Source organism: Mytilus galloprovincialis, chromosome 11, assembly GCF_965363235.1.
Source record: "Mytilus galloprovincialis chromosome 11, xbMytGall1.hap1.1, whole genome shotgun sequence".
In the NCBI taxonomy this organism is placed as follows: domain Eukaryota; kingdom Metazoa; phylum Mollusca; class Bivalvia; order Mytilida; family Mytilidae; genus Mytilus; species Mytilus galloprovincialis.
Window position 1 is genome coordinate 10,383,091 of NC_134848.1, and position 23,993 is coordinate 10,407,083.

A 23,993-nucleotide genomic window follows, 5' to 3' on the forward strand; every position below is an offset into this window, starting at 1 on the left:
AGATTTTTGTAAAAGTTAACGACGAAAGACACTGATGGAAGACGGAAGCCAAGTGATGAGAAAAGCCCACTTGGCCCTTTGGACCATGTGAGCTAAAAAGCAAACTTGATCTATAATATGTATTCAGACCTGAACAACTTCGAACTTGATCTGTTACAATGTACTTGGCATGATTAAATCTTTTTCCAATAATAAAATCAATGTCTTCAAGCATGAAGAATATAAGAGCAGAAAACTGTTTATTCAAGTGATTTTTTTAAAGTCCAAGGATCATAACTCTGCACAAATCCATCAGACAAAAACAAAATTTGATCATGATCTGTAACCTTCCATGATAAAACAGTACATCAAATATCAAATCAATATCTTAAAGCACAAAGAAACAAGAATGTGTCCATAGTTTCTTCATATCATTTTTCTTTTGTTTACTGGAAGTGTTTAGCGAATTGTGGTCAACTGTTATTTTTCTGTTCTTCTGGTTTTTTTATGGCCATGTTCAAAGTGTTAGCCATCTTTCTTCATCTTATAGGTTTTCTCTCCTCCCTCGGGGGCAGACCTTGGTTCAGGGAGATAACTCTTTAAATCAGTTAAGCGTTTGTAAAAGTCAAGTTCATCAATGTAATTTAAGCATTTACCTGAAACAGATTGAAAATAATCTATGTAACCTAGAAGCTTAGAATATGTTTTTGAAAATAGTTGACACAAACGTACTGATGATTTTAAGAGTTATTTCCCTTAACCTAGGTCTACCACCTTAATCACATATCCCTCTAACAGATAGCAACCAATTAGTCACATAGGTGTAATTCATATTTTCCTTCAGCCTTTTCTCTCTAGACACTAAGTCATCTAAAAGTTTGTCAAATTTGTCCTTGGCTATCTTGTACAAGTTTTCTCTAGACAGTGGTCCCTGAAAGATAAAAAAACTTTTAGTTTTCACATATTTGAGAGCACTTTCTTAATGTGACTCTCCTCTTGTTGCTTTTTTGATTTGTAAATGTAACAATGTTAATATTTAATCAGAATTGAATAAAAGGGAGATATTTCTGAATAAAAGGGAGATAATCCCAAATAAACAGCAGATAAAATATAAATTCCAAAACTGCAACATGTGTGGTACGATATTTCTCCATTGGAGGCAATTAAATTTTAATATTAAAAGCATGAGGTTTGCTGAGCTTTTATAATAATAAAAATTGATCTGATGAGAGTGGAAAAATATCGTATTACTCATGTTGCAGTGGTGGAATCTGTTTCTCCTAATGATTTTCATCTTTCCTTTTCAATAATTTGAAGAAAGTTGTGTACTTTTTAAGTGACCTCATTAGGCATGGTGTTAATTTTTTTTAAACGTCACAATAGAAAAATTCAGAAGAAACCAAGAAAATTTAACGTCACAAGTAAATTTCGACCAATCATTTGCCAAGAACAGGGTTTTCACTACTGAGGAGAATATTTTTCTTTCTCAGATCAAGTTAAATGAATGTTGAAAATATATGGCACAACCCTATGTTTTGACCTTTTAAAAAATACGTGTGAATTTTCCATTCCAGGATATGATTTTTTAAGAAACTTGAAAGTAAAATTTTACAGAGTTAAAGTGGTACAGTTTAAGCATTTAAAAGACTTCTTATTGGAATTTGCATTATCTAAATTACCAGAAGTCCAACCTCTTGACAAACACAATGAGAGAATAAATGAATAAACAAGAATGCGTCTATAGTATACAGATGCGCCACTCGCACTTTCATTTTCTATGTTCAGTGGACTGTGAAATTGGGGTAAAAAATCTAATTTGGCATTTAAATTAGACAGATCATATCACAGGGAAAATGTGTACTTAGTTTCAAATTGATTGGACATTAATTTAATTATTTTATATTTGACTGTATAAGTATATATAATTCTTTTACATGCTATCTCATCGGAAATTTTTAATGCATTTTCATTATTAAGTATAGTATTTTTTAACTTCTCTGTAACCTTTGTACTTGCATAGTTTTATGAAAATAAACTATCTATCTAATCTATCTATCACAAACTACCTTGACCAAAAACTTAAACCTGAAGCGGGATTGACAGACGGGCAAACAAACAAACGGACCAACGAACAGACGCACAGACAAGAAAACATAATGCCTCTCTACTATCATAGGTGGGGCATAAAAATTAGAAAGATCATATCAAAGGGAAAATGTGTTCTTAGTTTCAAATTGATTGGACTTCAACTGCTTCAAACACTACCTTGACCACAATCTTTAACTTGAAGGGAACAGACAGGCGGTGGAACATCTACAGACGCACAGACCATAAATGGGTCATAATAAAAATAACTAATAAATATAGACTAGTTAAAATTATAGTTTGAACAAGAATGTGTCCAAAGTACACAGATGCCCCACCCGCATTATCATTTTTCCATGTTCAATGGACCGTGAAATTGGGTAAAAAATCTAATTTGGCCTCAAAAGTAATAAGATCAACCAATAGGGAGCATGTGTACTAAGTTTCAAGTCGATTGGACTTTAACTTCATCAAAAACTACCTTGACCAAAAACTTTAACCTGAAACTCACACTTTTAATTTCTATGTTCAGTGGACCATGAAAATGGGGTCAAAAGTCTAATTTGGTTTTAAAATAAGAAAGATCATATCATAAGGAACATTTGTACTCAGTTTCAAATTGATTGGACTTCAGCTTCATCAAAAACTACCTTGACCAAAAACTTTAACCTGAAACTCACACTTTTAATTTCTATGTTCAGTGGACCATGAAAATGGGGTCAAAAGTCTAATTTTGTTTTAAAATAAGAAAGATCATATCATAAGGAACATGTGTTCTAAGTTTGAAGTTGACTGGACTTCAGCTTTATCAAAAACTTTAACCTGAAGTGGGACGAACGGAAGGACGGACGAACGAATGAATGGACAGACGAACGTAGAGATGGACTGAAGGATGCACAGACCAGGAAACATAATGCTCCTCTACTATGGTAGGTGGGGCATTAAAATGATAAGAGCCCCCTCTACAATATTAATAACAAATATGGTGGAACGTAAACAAACCATATTGCGAATTTTTTCTTATATTTTGCTTTATATTGTACTCTATAGTCCACACCCTTCTGACGGATTCAATTGTGAAGAATTAAACCCCAGACTATACAAGCCTTTTAACAGTACCTTGAAGTGGGACAGAAAGACAGATGAATGGATGGATAGCCAAAAAGACTAACAGATCAGAAAACATAATGTCCCTCTACTATCGTAGGTGGGGCATAATATACAGGTCTTTTAACAGTAACTTGAAGTGGGACAGGCAGATGGATGAATGGATGGATGGCCAAACAGACACACAGACCAAAAACATAATGCCCCTCTACTATCGTAGGTGGGGCATAATATAAAAGCCTTTTAACAGTAACTTGAAGTGGGACAGGCAGATGGATGAATGGATGGATGGCCAAACAGACCAAAAACATAATGCCCCTCTACTATTGTAGGTGGGGCATAATATAAAAGCCTTTGTTACCTCTAGAGGATCTTTGCGTATTTTCATTATAAATTCTCTTGTTTCTCCTCCACACTTGACAGGAGGTAGTTTTCCTTTCATTATTTGTTCCACACAGTTTATCTTATGAAATATCTACAAGCAGAATAGGAAAATAACTTTATGGGTGCTTGATGTGGTATAAAATCAAACAGAACAATATAAATACCGGTATATATTTATGTTTTAATGTTTTTGTTTTTCGCTTGTTTCATGTGATTTTATGGTAGACTAAACAATATCAATATTACAATTTTTTGATGTGGCATTAAATGAAACAGGACAATATATTTATCTTTTATGCTTTAATGTTGTTGTTTTTTTTGCTTGTTTCATGTGATTTTATGGTAGACTAAACAATATCAATATTTCAATTTTTTAAGTTTTTTTTTTAGGTTGTTGTTTAAGGTTCATCATAACCTTTTGGCTAAAATGGCCGTATTTACACCCCAAATTTTACTCTGAGTACAGACTAACCTATACACCTGCAACAGTTTTAAGGGATGGCAGGAACTAGATATATAAATTTTAAATGCATTTTATGTTTCAGAAAATTATAAACTTTTCTAGATTTTGCTATCCATTTTTTTTCGTTCCTGCAGAAGGTGCAAAAATTAACTAAGTAGTGAAAACGATTGAGAAGCTCCCCTCATATAATCAATGTTGTGAGTAGTATTGATTTAAATGAACAATAGATGGACAATAGACACCTGTAAACAATAGGTGATTTAACAGGTTTAAACTGTGTAACTGAGTGGACCGTATCAAATGAAACTCGGGTGTTTGTTTATTTTGCTATCTTCTGCAGACTGGAAAAAAATGAACATCAAAATCCAGGCAAGTTTTTAATTTTCTGAAACGTAGACTTCATATAACTTTTATATATCTAGTTCCTGCCATGCCTTAAAACTTTCCTGGATGTACCAGTTTGTCTGTACTCATAGTAATTTTGGAGGTGTAAACACGGCCATATTTTTCAATTCCTTATGATGAACCTTAATGTGACTAATGCCTCACAATATAAATATTAATATCTGGTTCTCAGGAGGTTATACTAAACTGAACAATGTAAATATCAGGTATGTAAATATCAGGTATGTAAATATCAGGTATGTAAATATCAGGTATGTAAATATCAGGTAAATAAATATCAGGTATGTAAATATCAGGTATGTAAATATTAGGTATGTAAATATCAGGTATGTAAATATCAGGTATGTAAATATCAGGTATGTAAATATCAGGTAAATAAATATCAGGTATGTAAATATCAGGTATGTAAATATCAGGTAAATAAATATCAGGTATGTAAATATCAGGTATGTAAATATTAGGTATGTAAATATCAGGTATGTAAATATCAGGTATGTAAATATCAGGTATGTAAATATTAGGTATGTAAATATCAGGTATGTAAATATCAGGTATGTAAATATCAGGTATGTAAATATCAGGTAAATAAATATCAGGTATGTAAATATCAGGTATGTAAATATCAGGTATGTAAATATCAGGTTTTGAGCAGTTTTTGTTTGTTTGTTTGATTTGACTAAATGTCACACAGTATTATAAATATTATTTTTATTTATGGGCTTCATGACCATAAACAGAAGAAACAGTTTTGTCAGTTCTGAGACTTTATAGCCAACTATGTCATATGGGCTTTGCTCATTATCGAAGGTTTTATCATGACAAATATATTTGTTAGTTTCTGTGTCATTTGGTCTCTGGTGGGGAGTAGTCTCCAGTGGGGTAGCTAAATCTTTTTTACATGTACGCCCGAACATCGGCAAGGAGTCTAAGGACCTGCCGGTAGTGGGTCCAAGTGGGGAGTGTGGGGCAAAACCCCCGAAAGCTATGTAGTATCGAGAATGAGTTACCATTCCTGTCATTAATATTAACATACTGTGCACAGAATGTTTTTTTATGTTTGATCTTTTCATTGTGTTTATTTGGAATCTAATGGACATTGGTTTTAGGGAAAACGTCAAAACTAGTTCCTTTCCAACATGTCGAGTAAAAGGAGCTGTGGGGCCAAGCATTCCATCGACAAAAAAATCGTTAATTAACTTTAATTATGAAAAAAATAAGTAGGACAGGACTTTTTAGTTTTAAAAAAGGCAGGATGAGCAACTTGGCAAAAAAAGAAGACAGGATGTCAATTTATGTAAAAAAAAATAATTGTGAAACAAAATCAGCTACCGTTTGTTAATTGTGAAAAGATAAGTCTGTCAGTTAAGTACTGAAAAATATACGAAAATTTTTGGTTTAAATATTTATCATGTAAAAGGCTCTTTCAAAGTTTGGCAACGTAATTGATGTATAACAAACATTAAATCCAAAATGTACTTTTTACTTGCAAAAAAGAAATTCCTTTAACCACATACCTAAACTGATGCTGTCGAAGAAATTAAGGATCGCTAATTTTCCTTTGGGCTACATAAATCATAGGCTCGTCAAAAATGCAAACCACATAAATTATCGAATTTCATCAGGGTTGCGTTCAATGTTGTAGCAGCTATTCATAGGGCTATGTAGATTTTTGACTACTGAATGTCACAGCATAGCTGCTATCTAGGTTAAAAGCTATGTAGCCCTATGTAGATCTATGTAGCTGCTACGATATTGAACGCAACCCAGAGAATGCATTTCTTTGAACAAAAGAAGAACAAAAGAAAAGTACACAAAATTCAAAATAGATTCAGATTTTTAGTACATGTATAACAAAAACTGAACAAATATATATATAATACAATATCATTCTTCGCATACAAGCCATTGAAGAAAGAAGTACACGGCTGATGAGCATTTAACTAGTTCTTTTTATTTTATTTTCATTTAAATATTTTTTTAATAAAATTCAAGTGTACGCCTGGGCGTTTTGACGTAAACGTAGCTAAGTGCCTGGTCTCATTGGTAATCATATCACATCTTCTTTTTATATATAATCTTACCTGATAAAATAATTTTCTGTCCTTCGAACACCCTTTGTGTTTTTCACTGTCAAGCATGTTGAAATTATTACGGATCAAGCCAAGATACTGCTGAATAGTTCTTTCTGTTAAAAATTTCTTTTTCTCTTTACATAAATTCTGTCATAAAATAAATTATGGTTTGATAATGGTTAAAATTGAGTTTTTAGTCGAATAACAGACAACTTATTATATATACTGTGGATTCATTATCAATTGTAGGATACTAAATTTTCATGTTTTTGTAGATACATGTATAAATATTTAAAGCCACTTGTTGAAATGTTTAAGGATCAACCAAGAATAAATTGGCTATATGTTTGTATGCAGACTTTTTCAAAACCAATAAATCAAATATCTATGAAAAATGCAATTTTTTCACATTCTATGAAAAAGTGGTATGTATTAAAATAAATGAAGCCATCATAAAACTACAAAAGCAATCTTACTTACGTCCCAGTATTTACTGCAGTAGTCATGGTTTTCAGTGAAAACTAACTGTAAAAGAAGCAAAGAAATATTTAAAAACAGAGTGTAAAATAGAAATAAAAATATGTGATATGAGTGCCAATGAGACAACTCTCTGTCCATGTCAAAATGTGTAAAATATAAATCATTTTAAAAGATATAATAAAACATAAAACATAAATGTTATGTATTGAATTAAACCAATGTGAATGAAACAATAAGATGAAATATGGCCTAAATTGATATACATTATAGTATGATAAATTAATAAATCTATGATTAATAAATGCAATGAAAAAATAAGTAAAAGTTTAAAATTATTTTCATTTAACATTTAACCATGCAAACATGTTTTAGAAACTGTTTGGTTATGAATATAAAAAATGTCCTAAGTTTTGGCTATAGTCCATTATTCTCAATTTGCTTGCCCCCACCTAGAACCTCATTAACCTTCACTTAAATCCACAATAATTTTCAATACAACTTAATTTTTGTATATATAAAGTCAAATATTAATGAAATTGACACTTATGTTTAACATTTTAAAATTTATCAAAATTTTATTAGGTCACGGTTTTTTAATTTGTTGGTTTACGGATTTTCTCTATGAAAAAGTCGGGTCGGTCGGTCAGGAAAAAAAAGAAAAAAAAATTCTTTCAAGACAGAAAAATATGCAAAATAAATATATATTTCACCTTTCTAACAATATGTTTGATATGCTATTTTGTCATCATTTCTTAAATTTTAGTTTGATGAATAGTATTGCTAAGCTGTCATAAACATCACAGGACATTGTCTAGAATAATTTCCTGTAAAAAAAGGGGAGTGTGCACGGACAAAGACGAAATTAAATCATCATTTCACAAACAAGAAAAACAGATTCGCATAGCTCTATTCCAGAAAACTTGGTGAATAATGATCTTCAAGCACGAAAACTGATAAAGAAAAAAATTGTAAAAAACGTCGTACGAAAATAAGTTTCAACACAAGTGTCAAAAACGTAATAGACTCGTCCACTGGAAAAACAAGATTAACGGGTTAATCTGTTGTCATGCATTCAAATTTTTTTTTTTTCCAAATGGATGATATTTTTTTATTATCTATGAAACAAGAAAATTCCAAATGATTTGTTAATATTCAGTACTTTAACTTGATCAATGTCTTAAACCTGTCCCCATTTGGACAAGTCTATTTCTATGAGATGATGCATCTTACCGACTGATGACAAATAAGAGAAACGAACTTATTGTGTAATAGGTTTTAAACACAGGTTTCGTTCCGCAAAATTATTTGTGCAAACGACATTTCAAGGTCAGTTATAATTGATTTGTCTATTTTTAGAAACGTAAACTGGAAGTTTTATCTTTTTCACAACAGAAAGTGTTATCCACTTTGTTAGTGATTAATGCATTTCATTTCATAAAAAAAGAATATTTTAATTATTTTCCAGGGATAATGCATTTGTTAGGGTCGGCGGGATTAAAAAAGCATGAAAAGTCAATTTTATTTTTATTCTGGAAAATCGACAAAATTGGGTCAGCGGATCCGTAAACCAACAAATTTTAAAATCCTGGCCTAAAAGAACTTTCTTCTTAAAAATTATAAAGGGGACATTCACAAATAAAATGTTTTTCATCTTCAATTTTATCCAATATTCTTTTTTACGTAAATGTGATTTTTTTTTATCCAGTGCTAGATGTTTTATCTATATTATCAACATTGAAATGCCTACTGTATCGTGTCATTGTTGAATATTATATTGTTTAAGTTATTTCAAAAAGGTGGCTCCACCTATCACAGATAATATCCCTTACCTCCACAATAACAACACTTCCTTTTAATAACATTTCACAGAATAACCGAGCCTCATATGCTCCGTATTCAAATGGTTTGGTTGGTCCTCTACTTTCATAGTTGTCTTTAAAGGGTTTACATGCACACAAAACAGTCTAGAAAAGAAAATAATACTAAATTTTAGATTCTGAAATACATTTTGTCAGTATGATTCAAATTAAGAAAATATTTGGCCAAAGAAAATAACATCGGATAGAAATTGACATTATGCAAGTGTAAATCAATATATCTGTTATCGTATTTCGACATGAAATAAAACCTCTATCAAAGTCTGTAAATGTTTGAAAATTAAGTTGTGTTAAGAACCCTATAAAACAGACCAAACGTCATCTTAAATTTCGTATTTGGACATGTTGATTGTTGAATGTTCCTAAAACCAATCACAGGTGTATACATGCACATGTAAATGTGCACTTGCATAAGGACGATTTCTATTCGAGGCAGCTCGTATGTAACTTATAAATTGACATATCATTTGGCAGGATAATTCTTTCTTGGTTATTTATATATTTATATATAAAACTATAGGTGTCATAACATATGAAAAAGGCTAAAAAAAAAGATCATTAAAAATCCTTAAATCCAAGTCAATTTGAAGCAAAAGTGTCTTCTTCAAACATTTTTTTGGCATTGAAATAGAAGATAAATTGATATTTTTATAAGAATAGATATTCACAAACCCCTGCATCCTAATAAATTTTCTGACGGATATTATCTTCTACTTTTTTCAAAAGCATAATAGTTTGTGACCCTCCTGGTTATTTCTTTTGTTATTCGTTGATAACTCCTGACACAAATATGAATAAATATTGATTAAAAACATACTACTGCTTGATACTTTTGTGATAAAATATTCGTAATTTTTTTAATTTTATTTAATAAAGTTCAGGGACCTCGGTGTCTGTGTGGTCTATGTAGTTGAACTACTGTATCACTAGCCCTATAATACTGACATTTTGAGCTTGAATTCCTCACGGGGGAGGTACACCTGACTCCAATCTTATTTGGGACAACATCCCTAATGCGCCCCCAAATGAGGAACTCAAAAGTCACGTGTAAAGAAAAATCTCTGTGTAGTGATATTGGACATGTTTCTATTTTTAACAAATGACTGAACTTAATTATTTGTGGTGATTAGGAAAGTAGAGGAACATAAAATAAATGTGTAAAAACTATGGAGCTATTGAATGTGTTCAAAGTATTAAATTTTCAAAGAACTTATTGTGTTAAAAAGGGGATATTTTACCACAAGGAGCCGCATCACAAAAGGATGTTCAGGGTTTGCTAATTTACGGAAAAAGTTATCTCACTTCGTACCCTGAAAATTTAACCACATATGTGAAAATGTCACAGCTTCGAAACGAGCTATCATACATATCCAAGTTTACGATATGGACTGAGCTACAGGAAAAAAAGTTACCATTACCGCCTATGTAAAAACAATTAAAGATATTGAGCCATTTGTCTAGGATTGTCAATTTTCCTATCGAAGGTTCAAAAGTTCTCTTCTGGTATTCCAACTTCCTCCATCAATAAAAACTGACTGTTACAAAATAGCAAAATAGTGTTGCAAGTGGCATTAAACACCAATCAATCAATAGTAGTAGTTCATACCTCAGTTGGTTCTGCATAAATAACAACATAGTCTACATCAGATTCAGGGGTAGATAATCCATACATATGACTGCCTGCTCTGGCTATTAATATAATTTGCTCTGGTTCCATTTTGTTAACTGGTCCCCCAATTTCAGTCATGAGGCTGCAGAGTTTACTATGGTCATCGCTTAAACCTGCAAAATTTCAAAATATATTGTAAATTCAGAAAGTTTTGCCATAGTTAATAAATTATTTTTGTGAAAAGTGCAATGGAAACAAATTAAAAAGTAATAAAACAAAACAAACAAAAAACCAAAAAAAGATACTATAATATCTTCTGAGGAATTGTGTGCAAATTATGATGTATTGTGCTTTTGTGAATCAAAATTGGTTCAGTATGATGATATTGAAATTGAAAATTTTAAGGCATTGCCTCCTTTGAATCGTTCAAATGCAAAATGTAAATCTGGGGGGATTATTGTATTTGTGAGGGAAAATATATATGAAAATGTTAAAGTGCTGCATAGTTCATGTGAAAATGTATTATGGTTTGCTGTAAATGATGTGTTATATAAGAATGTTCTTTTCGGTTCTGTGTATATACCACCAGAAAATAGTAACTATAGTAAAATTGACATTTTCGATGTAATAGAAGCCGATTTAATCCGCCATACTGCTGAGAAAGACTAGAACGTTTGCCTGCTGGGAGATTTCAATGCTCGTACGGGCATTAAGTCTGACTTTACTCTGCTGGACGGTTACGTGTGTAATTCTGTCCAGTTAGAAGACATTGTTGATGTTGTAAACTTGGAAAATTTTGATGTAAAAACTTCTCGCTATAACTTTGACAAAAATGTTAATAATTATGGTAATAGACTATTACAATTATGTAAAAATTTTGAAATTCTTATAGCAAATGGTAGATTAGGTACAGATAAGGAAAAAGGAGCCTTGACATGTAAAAATTGTTCTACTGTTGATTATTGTATTTTGTCACCTAATTTGTTTTCCTTTGTTTCTGATTTTCACATTTTACCTTTTGATCATATGATAAGTGATGTGCATAATGCTTTACACATTGAATTACTATGTAATCCAATTGTTACATGTGACATTGAAAATTTTGATAAAAACAATATTGTCAAACCTAAATGGGATAATAATAACTGTCAACTGTTTAATGATGCTTTAAATGCTGATAATATCAATGACTTGTATGAGTGACTTGATTCACTTGATGTTACATCTGTTACCAAAGATATGATTAATGACTTTGTTGTTGAATGTAATGATATTATTATTCATGCTGCTACTGATAGTAATATGTTAAAAGAAATAAATGTTAGTGAGAAGAAATGTAGAAAAAAACCTAAGTGTAAGGTTAATAAACCATGGTTTAAGGCTGATTGTAAAAGAAAAAGGAGTGATTATCACAAAGCCAAATGTTATAATTGGCGTGTCAAAACTGTTGATAGCATGAATAACTTAGTCAGATGTAGTAAAAATTATAAAAAGGTATTGAATTGTCAATATAATGAGTATAGACGAAACTTTGTCAAGAAACTCCGAAATCTTAGTCTGAATGATCCAAAGTCTTACTGGACATTGTTAAATAGGTCAGGAAATTGTAATGGTAAAAATAAGGTACTTGAAAAAGTGTCGAATGAATGTTTTTTTGAGCATTTTAAGAAGTTAAGCAATGCACAAGAGGACAATGATTGTGATTTTGTAGATGTTGATAGAAATACTGTTACTAATCTGAATATTAATGTAAATGCTGTTATCACCGAAAAAGAGGTTGAAAATGCAATTAAGAATTTGAAAAATAACAAATCATGTGGTACTGATTTAATTTTGAATGAATTTTTAAAGTATTCAAGCCATAAAATGCTTCCTATATTTGTGAAGCTGTTTAATATTATTTTTGAAGCTGGTATTGTGCCAGACTTATGGTCGATTGGTGTTATATGTCCAATTTATAAAAACAAAGGTGATGTCACTAACCCTGACAATTACAGGGGGATTACAATACTTAGTTGTTATGGTAAACTTTTTACAGCTGTACTAAATAACAGACTTAATGTTTATCTTGAAAATATGAATGTTCTCTGTGAAGAACAGGCAGGTTTTAGAAAGAATTATGGAACTTATGATCATATATTCAATCTTAAATGTTTAATTGATTTGTACTTACACAAGAATAAACCACTATATTGTGCCTTTATTGATTATCGCAAGGCTTTTGACTCCATTAATAGAACAGCTTTATGGAATAAGTTACTGCAAAACTGTATTGATGGTAAAATGTTTAATATTGTACATGCTATGTATGAAAATGCTAAATCTTGTGTACGACAGGGTAGTCAAATGTCAGATTATTTTCAAAGTAATGTTGGTGTTAGACAGGGAGAAAACCTGTCGCCTGTACTTTTTTCGCTGTTTCTTAATGATTTAGTCCAGTTTGTATCTAATGCATATGATGGGTTGTCAGATGTTTGTAATGCTGTTCATACTGCTCTTGATACTGATGAAATTTCTGTCTATTTAAGATTGTATCTATTATTATATGCTGATGACACTGTTATACTTGCTGAATCTAAGGCTGAGTTACAAGCTGCACTTAATTCCATGTATTTATATTGTAAGACTTGGAAACTTGAAATTAATGCTACAAAAACAAAAGTTGTTGTATTTAGGAAACGTAAATCCCCTGATAAACCTGTATTTACACTGAATGGGGAGGTTTTGAATATTGTTGATGATTTTGCTTATTTAGGTATTATATTTATGTATAACGGTTCCTTTAAAAATAACCAGAATAAATTGTTAGAACAAGGTAGAAAAGCCATGTACAGTATGTTAAGAAAATGTAGAAGTCTAGGATTGCCTATTGATTTGCAATTACAAATGTTTGACACAATGGTAGCACCTATATTGTTATATGGGTGTGAAGTGTGGGGTTATAGTAACAATAATACTGTTGAATCTTTATTCTTACAATTTTATAAGATTATTTTAAATGTTAAGAAGTCAACTCCAAATTGTATTATATATGGAGAACTAGGTAGATATCCTATTGATGTATTTATTAAAAGTAGGTTGATTGGTCTATGGAAAAGATTCATGTGTAGTAAGCAAGATAAGATTTCATCTATTTTGTATAAATTGTTATACACCATGCATAACAGAAATATGTACCATTCAGAATGGATACGTTGTGTTGAAAATACTCTAAATGAATGTGGTTGTTCTGAATATTGGTTAACTCAAAATGTGTCTAAATCTGTCAACCTAGCTAAGATTGTAAAGCAAAGGTTATGTGACCAATTTAAGCAGAAATGGTGTGCTACTGTGTATGAATCACCTAAATGTCTCAATTATAGAATTTTTAAAAGAAAGCATTGTTTTGAAAAATATTTAATAGAACTTCCTACAGATTTAAGGAAATCTTTTATGTAATTTTAGATGTGTTAATAATAAACTGCCAGTTGAAAAGGGCAGGTTTTGGGGAATAGCAAGAGATGATAGAATTTGTGATATTTGTGACTGTAACTCATTAGGTGATGAATTTCATTATTTATTCCAATGTTCTTATTTCAAAAACGAGAGGAAAATGTTATTGCCAAGAGAATTCACAACAAATCCAAATGTTGATAAATTTCATGCTTTGTTTAACTCAGACAATTAGGCCGTTTTTATTTAATAGGTTGGTTTACGGACATCAGCCCAAAAAACTTAGGGTAGGAGGAGGGAAAAAAAATAAATTTAAACTAGATCTTTCCAGTTTTGTTTTTTTTACTTGGTTTACGGATATCAGCAGGGCGCACACTTTTTCAGAATTATAGGGAGAAGTGACTTTTCTTTTTGAAACTGATGGGGAGAAGTGGTGAGATTTGAAAGAGAAGTGCTCATTCGCTTGGTGCCCTACAATGTTTGGATTTTACTATAGTATAAAGGGTCATATGTTAAATAATGTTCTTTTTATATTGTTCAATTCATATCTGAGTATACAATTAAAGTAACATTTCAAATTAAAAGTTTTACTTAGGTTCTTGTGAGAAACTTCCAACTAAATATTTAATATCTAGCACTAAAAAATTTTTTTTTTTATTTTGAAAAATGTAAAGAAATTATAATATATCAATTACAATTTAATTCAAAACTATCTTAAGTATGAAATTCAGTGTCTCTCATCAAAAAATATATAAGTTATTAAGCTGGGCCATAATATATTGATATTAGCTAGTGTAATGGTCTCAGAGTTAAGCAACTTTAATAAAGTTTGAAACAAATTCAATACATAAAAAATATAGGGAATTATATACACCAATCAATTAGATGTAACTAAAAGTCTCTTAATGCATGTGAAATACGTAATTTTTTCCTTTGTGGTCAATATTCGTCTGTCAGCTGTTCCATCCGTGCGTCCGTAATAATTATTCTAAAAGTACGGATTTCGGTTTAGCTGGTCCGGTTCAGATCCGTAGTTTAGGAATCGGTAAATGGCGGACGAATGCAAGAAAATTTACAAAAATAAACGATGTTTGACAAGTTATTTGGAAAGGAGCATGACGTTTTTAATGCAATAAATGGATTAAACATTTACTAGAGGCAACTTTTATCACGTTTAAATGAAGTAACAAAATTATTTTACCGCCGAAATTTAGGTTGATGTACGTTTTCGAGTAACAAGCACCGGAACTTGCAAAATGTTCGAGGTGATAAAAAGTTGTATTTTTTATCAAATAAACTGCTACACACTGCAAATACAATGCTTCAGCCTCTTTTCTTAAGATAATGAACCGTTTATGTCTTAATTTCTTTAATTATCAATAAAAAAAAATGATGTTTCATCAACTTGGTAAAAATTGAAAATGTCCGATGACGGAAGCGACTGAAAGCGAGTATCGTCAAGAAGAGGGCAACTTGTTTTCGCTTTTGGGTGTCAGGGAAAGCTTACCAGTCACGTTTCCGGTGCACTGGTTAACAATTTTTTAATGCAGTAATAGGAACCAGAATACGAAACGTAAACACAAAAATTCCGTTTAAAATTTTCATAGTAAATCGAGAAATATGAGGTCGGCGGAAATAATTTTTAAGGACAAATGTGCGTTTATTTTTATTTGAATTAGCGAAAATTCGGGTCGGCGGATCCGTAAACCAACTTATTTAATAAAAACGGCCTTATAATGTAATATTCAAAGCTGCAAAATTTTGTAAAATCATACTTTCTTTAGTAAAATGATTGAAGTTACTGTTTATATAATATGTTCGTCTTCCATATATTTGGAAATGTATATCATGTATATATGTTAACTTGTTCATTTAATCAACCTATTTTGTTATATTGTGTTAAATTGTATTCAATTGTATTTGTTCACATACCCTGGTTAAGGGTCTTGAGAAATAAAAAACTTGAAACTTTTAACAATAAATCATTGATGTCAATACCATATGAAGATCTACCTTGATCAAAAACTTATCCTGAAGTGGGACAGACAAACAGACCCTAACTCACTGACCAGAAAACATAATGCTCCTCTACTATCATATGGGCATAAAAACTATAGTAGGCAAAAAGAGTGGAAATTTCATTTTCTGAATATAATCAACTTCTTTCCCACTTCAAATGTGTACTTCTTTAGTATTAACCATTTAAACTGCAAGCAAATTTAAGGAAGCCCATTTTTTTAATGGTCTAGAAAAATGAAAGAAATTTTATACACAACAATTTTATTCTAAATTATGTAAGTTTTCGGTTAACATGAACTTGGGTATTAATGAATCCAAAAACTGCATCACACAGCATGCTCTACTTTAAATTGACAACAATTGTCAGGAAGCTATGATTGTAGATTCTGAGAAAAACTGTATTTCATTTGGAGGACAGACAAACTGAGAGTTAAAGAAAGGTACTGTGGATTCATTATTATTTTTTGGATACCAATTATCGTGGATTTCTAAGGACATGGAAACCATGAATTTACATGTTAAATAAATTGCAAATTTGCTGTATGATTAAATGCAGACTATTTAAAACCACGAAATCAGATATCCTGGAAAATTCTGGTTTTCCTCAATCCACTAAAATTGAAATCCACAAAAATCAATGAATACAAGACACCATCCCTTAAAAAATTTTCAAAGTACTTGCCAGTTTTCAATGGTGTGATTTTCCGTCCATATAATCTTGTTTCCATCTGCCATTTACCCACAATGCTTTCAAATTCCTGTCCATTTGTAAACTTTATTTCATTTATCTGTGTCGTTACATCATCTCTCCATGAAGTCAACACTTCAAAAATATCCTTCTTTGAAACATCTGTGTTCTGAAAATTATAATGGATTTATTATAATACATGGGATACCAAGGAAATCTCATTTCAGCCATGACCACTATTGTAGATGAATTATTTTCAAGTAAACCAATTTTCCTGGATATTTGATTTTGTTGTTTTGCGCAAAAATGTGCAGACAATCAAAAAGTAAATTGTACGTCCGTGAATATTTAAATTTGTGGTCTACCTCAAGCCATGAAATCAACGAAAATTTAAATCTCATGAATAATTATGAAACCTAACTGAAATAACTAAAATAACTAAATAAACTTAAGCAATAACTGTAAAAAACTATCTATGAAGATATAAAATAAAAAATGTGGTGCTACACAGGTAATGTAAAAGTGTGCATCACATTTTTTGGGGTTATTTTGAATAAAAAAACTCACAAGTTATTGTTTTTTCTTATAATCTAATTCTAAATTCTATTTTCAAGGAGTAAATCCTAAAAAAAACCCCATTAATCATATGATGTCCTAGTCACATGACAAAATTATGTCCATGAGCTGATAAAAAAAAGAATTATATCCAATCAGAAGACTTGTTACATCCAAAATCAAATTATTGAAAAGGGACCAAACTGTAAAATAAATTCTGGATCCATGCTTGGCCCTAAAAATTTTATACATAATTTAACATACTTGATACAATAACTTGAGTAATTCCAATCCTTTCTTTCCTTTTTCTGGTATCAAATCTACTGACAATGAAGATGTAAAGGGAGGTAACTTGTCTAGTAAATTCTGCAGATGTTGCATTAATCTATAAAAAATAAAATAAAGGGGAGATATTTTGTTAGTTTTAGATGTAATGAAGTTTTTTCAATGATGAATCTTATTGTATTTACTTTTTATGGTATCATTTCTACTGACAATAGGGATGTAAAGGGAGATAACTTATCTAGTAAATTCTGTAAAAGCTGCATTAATCTATAAAAAGATTTAAAGGGGAGATAATTCATTGGTTTTAGTTGTTATGAATAGTTTTTTCAATAATGAATCTTAGTGTATATCCTTTTTCTGGTATCAGATCTACTGACAATGGAATACTGTATAAATTCTGTATTTTTTTTTATAGCTCCAGGAAAATTAAATATTATGATTATATCTTTACTTTATGCATTTCTTAAAATCACATGCCAATTTACATAAGTTGTCAAAATTTCCTTCGAACAAAATCAAGCCTTAATCTTCTTTGGTTTTAAAAATTACAAAGATATAAAAAAAAAAGTTTTCACTCTAGAAGTTTTTTGTGCAGACATTTTCTGAAATAGTAAAAATAAATCTTGTTTTTTTGTCTATTGTTGAATGATCTCAATAATTAATTCATTCTGAAATTTCTGAATATACAGTACCTAAATACATGTTTTCTTCAGTTGATTGGTTTTAAGGTGGTACCCAACACCTTAACTAAAATTAATTTGGCTCGTTTAAATTTCATACAATTTTGACAAAGTATTTACTATGACTTTTCGACAAAAATATAAAAATTTAGAAACATTTGAACCAACCAATTTATCTGAAAAAAATTACACTGGTTACATAGCAGTTTAACAAACACTAATTTTGATCATTGGGATGCTTAATATTGCCTTAAGAACACAACATAATTAAAAATGTTTAGCTGATTTTACAGAGTTATCTCCCTGTAGTGTTAGGTACCACCTTAAATAAATAGCTTTAATAAAATTACAAACTATAAAGTTATTCATCTACAAGTCATAAAAGTAAATACTATAAATTTAGAAATGTTTGCAAGTTTTTATTGATGCATATGATGCATTAGATAAGTATAGCAATAATATGAACTGTTATTTTTCATAATTAGAACATATATCTGTATGTAGATTTTTTTTTTATAAAAATAATTAAATTTTTTCTCGCCCAATTTTGAAAATTTCACAATAATAAATGCATGCAATAATTTACAGTACATACAAACAATGTCTTACCTAAAACTATCACAGAACTGCTGACAAGTTGTAGTATCTTTAACTTTAAATTTCCCATCTTTTCCCTTTTTACCAATACCAGCAACAGATTGTCCTTTACATGCCTCTACGAATCCTCTCACACCTAGAGAAAGTTAATTTATACATTAATCCCAAAGTAGTTCCATCAAAATGCATTCCATTTGGGGAGATTTTCTATAAAGGAAGCAGTGATATTTGCAACTGGACATCAATAATTCATCATTTGATAAAGAATATTTGAGAATTTAGTCTATCACTTCCCTTTGGTCAATATTGTTACGGGTTTTCCTGAAAAATTTAAAAATAAAAAAACTCTGATCACAATACAAAAAAAAATATTATTAAGATATTGTTATTTTATCTTACTTTGCACTTTATTCATGTGCAAGAGTTCAATGATAAGATCCATAAGTTAATAGAGTCTATAAATCCATTCATTGTGTGATAGTCCAAAATTATGAAACTTGTCAATGGTATTTTTTTCTGTCTTGGAATTAATGTTGATGTTGATGACTGTTTGACATGCTTAACCCGCAACCTTCTGTATGTGCCTATCCCAAGTCAGGAGCCTGTGATACAGCATGTTGTTTTTTTTTAACAAAAATCAGGCCATTGTTTTTTCATTTGAATTGTTTTCAATTTGTCATTTTTGGTTTCTGTAGCTGATTATGTGATATGTACTTTGCTCATTGTTTGAAGCCTTAAAGTGACCTATAGTTGCTACCTTCAATGATGTTCCAAAGACGGTTGCCTCAATTGCAGTTATACTATCTTCTTATTTTTATAAACTCCTAATAACTGACTCTTGGTATTAACCAAACGTCATGCTTCCACATGTCTCATAATCATGTATATATTTTTTTTAACTTACCCATAGCCATACTATGTTGTAGATTATTCTTCAATTTGATCCAGGCTTCATCTTCATACAAAACAGCTGATGCAGGACAATACAAAACTTCTAAACATTTGGTTTTACCCTTAGCTAAGAAATACACAAAATGGTAGAGCTCCTCTGAATACAAATACCCCTATAGAAAAAAAATCAATTAAAATACATGTATTTAATCCACATACATATAATGGAAAACAAAGGAACTAATTCATGACCAGTGTATAAAATTGAGAATGGAAATGTGGAATGTGTCAAAGAGACAACAACCCGTCCATAGAAAAAACAACAGCAGAAGGTCACCAACAGGTCTTCAATGTAGCAAGAAATTCCCGCATCCGGAGGTGTTCCTCAGCTGGACCCTAAACAAATATATACTAGTTCAGTGATAATGAACGCCATACTAAATATGATTAATAACAAGCCCTTAGTTCAAGACAGCAAACATGCTGTATCTGTTGTTTGGAAGTATAAGTTTACATTTATAAAATAGGCCTCACAAGCCATACCTAATCAAAGAAATCTTATAGAAAACCACTTCTTCATGCTTGTATATCAATAAGTGTTTCAAGAAAAATGCATGAAGGATAGAAAATTCTAATGCAATTATTTTGTATCAATGGTTCTGATTGGATGACAGTTAGTGTAAAATTCTCGATCTCCTTGTCTGTAACTAAGGAAGCCTACATTTGAATTGCTGAATGTATTGACATCTAATTTCTACAATAATAAGCCAAAAACTCTAAAAGTCTTCTTTTTATCAAATTTTATTACATTCTGAAGCGGCACAGAAGCCAGAAAACGCCCGGTGTTTATGTTTGACGACGGAAGCATACCTATGACGTCATCTAGTGTAGGGACCAAAGAAGATAACATCTTTTCGCAAAATTTTCTCTAATAAAGATTTTACACTGAAATAATGATTGAAATTTAATTATGAACTTGCTTTGCATTAGAATAGAGATAACAGTATTGTATTTGAGCTTTCCAGACGTCAATCAGTAGTTTTACTGTCGCAAATACATGTTTACCTGTCTCCACTACGCGTTGCCATGTAAACTAAATTTGTGACAGTAAAACTACTGATTGATGTCCTTAAAGCCTCAAATACAATACAGTTATCTCTTAATTGCACTTTTATTGCTGTTCTAAATAAAACTGAGAATGGAATTAAAGTCATGTCTCCATCTTGAAACAAAAGCTCAAACATAACTGAAAGTACAAAACAGCCCATGGCCATAGGACACATATATAACCAGTCTGCTAGATGTTTGATAAGAAGACAAAGAAGGATAAGGATAAAGATACAATGGGAGGACTTATCATTATCCTTATCAATATCAATATCATTATCATTATCAATATCAGTATTAATCATGTTAACATCATTATCATTATCAAATATCATTATCTTTATCAAATATCATTATCAATATAAATTATCAAATTTCATTATCAATATAAATTATCAAATTTCATTATCAATATAAATTATCAAATATGATTATCAATATAAATTATCAAATATGATTTTCAATATAAATTATCAAATATGATTATCAATATCTTTATAAATATGATTATCCATATTGTTATCAATATCAACATCATTATCATAATCTGATTATCATTATCAAATACCTGATCAGATACAAAAGCTTCATCTAGAACATGTTGATTGACAGGAGCCATGGATTGCTTGTCATCTGACATATAGATAACATAGACTGTGTTATGTCGTGCTTGTTCCCCTCTCTCTTTCTGTGTCATTTCATACCAAGGGCAGGTAACCAGTACAGCACAAAGAATTTTTTTACAACTGCCTGTAATCAATGGTGAAAACCAAATAAATGTACAATCAATATTACTGTAAACACTGAAATAACAAATTTCAGAAAATTTCATTAAGTTTCTGTGATGACAAAAGTTCATAAAAAACAAGTACTTTGGACCATTATTAAACTGACTTGAGATTTGTATGTATCATAAATAAATTAACAAATTTGTTTGCTTTTCTCTGAACAGGAAATATTTTTTGATGTTTTAAGTTTGGAGTTTTGTTACCATCATGCTGTAACTGTGAGCTACAAGAAATTTATCTTTAAATCTGATTTCTAACAAATAAAGGCCTAAGGGGTCAGGTTTAGGAATGTTTGCCATATGTTCTGACTCCTTGTTTCTTTTTTAATATTTTGTCCATTAACACCATTTTTTCTTTTCATATGAGACTTCAATAGCTCATTAAAGGTCATTCATCAAAATTTAAGCAGATACTATATTTCTTTTCTTTTGATTTAAGACCCAAATAATATCAACGCAAATATAAGGTGAAAGTCTGAGACAGCCTTTTCCCCATATTTAAAAAACAAAACAAAAAACTTGAAAAGGAACTCCATAATCTATCGATATTTCAAGCTTCTTTTGTTTTTTTTCTAATGCTCTTTAGACTTAGAGTAGTATCAATTTTCAATTCTAGAATTTTATAATTTCACTTAAAAACATCCTTAAAATCACAATGTCAAATGCATAACGGTACCTTTAAAAGTTTCAAATATCAGTTTTTGGAATTTTGTTTTTGTTTCTTCAGTAACAGACGAAGGAATATTCATCAAGGTTAATTGTTTAAGCTCAACAAGGCAGCCATCTTGGATCTGTGGAGTCTCAAATCCAGCTATGGAACCGTCTGCTGTCGCTTTGATCTCTCTCAAATTATCCAAGGTTTGAATGGATTTCATTAGAACTGAAAAAGTAAATTATTACCATATAATATAATTTTTCGCTTGTTAATTAAAAAGTGTACATGCATAGGTATTGATAAAAGTTTCGAATATGCCAAAATAATAACCAGCAAATATTTCGTATACCTTATTCAATGATTATTGCGAAAATTTACACCCGCTAAAATAACCTGCTACAGGTCAATAAGTATTTGAAAGGATGTCTAATGTTGTCAGAAGGCAATTGAAGATGTATCTATTTATAGTTGTATAGATCCAATGCATTTTTATTCAGGAATAACTAAGAGAAATGACACTTCAACTTCAAGATGTTTTTTTTCAAAATTGAAAATATTGAATGATGGCTAAGCTTTTTCTGCTATTTTTACAACATGTACAACATCTGAGATTATTTGAATAGATCATAAAATTTTATCTAAGGAAGGGTTTATAAAATATATATCAGAAATCTTTTTTCTAAGTGGGCAAGCATGAACTGTACTAGTGTGAGTGTACCATCTTTTGGTCCATTCTTCAATCTGTTTCTTTTCAAATGCAGATGAAGTTTTTCATGTGACTGGACAGCTTTAGTTGCTATGGTTACAAGTTCTTCTGTTTCTTCAACCTCTTTCATTTCCTGTCAATATAAAGCATCTACATAAAAAGTATGAAGCATCCACCTTCTAAAATATAAAGCTTTTAAGAAAATACTGAACCCTGCTGCTGCTGCCACCTGATCACTATCCATGTTGAGCTTTAAGTGACTAAAGTCACAGGATTGACACAAACTGACTCCAAATACCATGAATATAGCCAGAGGTTCTGAGATGACAAAAAAAATATTCTGAATGCAAATTTCCCTCCATAGTGTTAAATTATGTCGTCTCGAAAGGCTAATATATTGTTTTTCTTTGACGCCTAAGTCTTACACCTACTGTAAGGCGTAAAAAAAAAGATATAATAGCCTTTCAAGACGTCATAATTATTTGGACTACCTACAACTAATTTACTAAATAGAATTCCAGAAAATTTTTGTAATAGTAAAAAATATTTCCATGGAATTTTTTTTTAACATCTGATGTCTTCCATAGGGGGGGGACAGAATATTTCTGGAATAGCCCAATTATCCCAATACACAAATTATGTAAAGATGATACAGCATCAATGTGATAGATTATCCTTTGACCTCGTTGGTAAATGGAATAAAAGAACAAAAAGGGTTCAGGGTAGCTAGTATATCTTAAGTTCACTATATATTATGTAACTGGGATGGTTCCGTTAGGCCTAGGGCCAAACATTTCAATGCAAAATTAGGCATGTAAGGAGAAAGTGTGTGAGAGAAAAATAAGGTTAAGATGACACTTACCATCTTTTCTTCTACAAGTCAACATATAAGGTTATAAATCTTGCTATAACATTGTATAAAATCAATTACATTTACTGATGAAATTTTGGCTAAACCGATGAAAGTTACAGATCAATGTCTTATAGTGCTTTGGCCAACTGCCAAAACATAACTATAATTGAAACGTAGTGCTGACAAGGATTACAAATTTCCCGGAAAACTGAACATTCTTGTTTCGATTTCGGTATTAATTTTATAAAATACATCCCATGCTCTGCTAAGCGCTTTT

General features: G+C 30.7%; 1 protein-coding gene across 1 annotated transcript; it reads right to left on the reverse strand.

The window, feature by feature from the left end:
• Positions 1-222: 222 nt before the first annotated feature.
• On the reverse strand, positions 223-23,869 carry LOC143051627 (uncharacterized). Its single transcript, XM_076224526.1, has 14 exons — positions 23,726-23,869; positions 22,876-22,996; positions 22,179-22,382; positions 21,284-21,465; positions 19,622-19,781; positions 18,730-18,853; positions 17,420-17,540; positions 16,595-16,769; positions 10,459-10,634; positions 8,805-8,939; positions 6,976-7,020; positions 6,505-6,642; positions 3,533-3,646; positions 223-910 (listed from the first exon to the last, which is right to left on the reverse strand). The coding sequence occupies exons 1-14, from the start codon at positions 23,726-23,728 to the stop codon at positions 755-757; spliced, it is 1,854 nt and encodes a 617-aa protein (XP_076080641.1). The 5' UTR covers positions 23,729-23,869; the 3' UTR covers positions 223-754.
• Between the last annotated feature and the right edge of the window lie 124 nt (positions 23,870-23,993).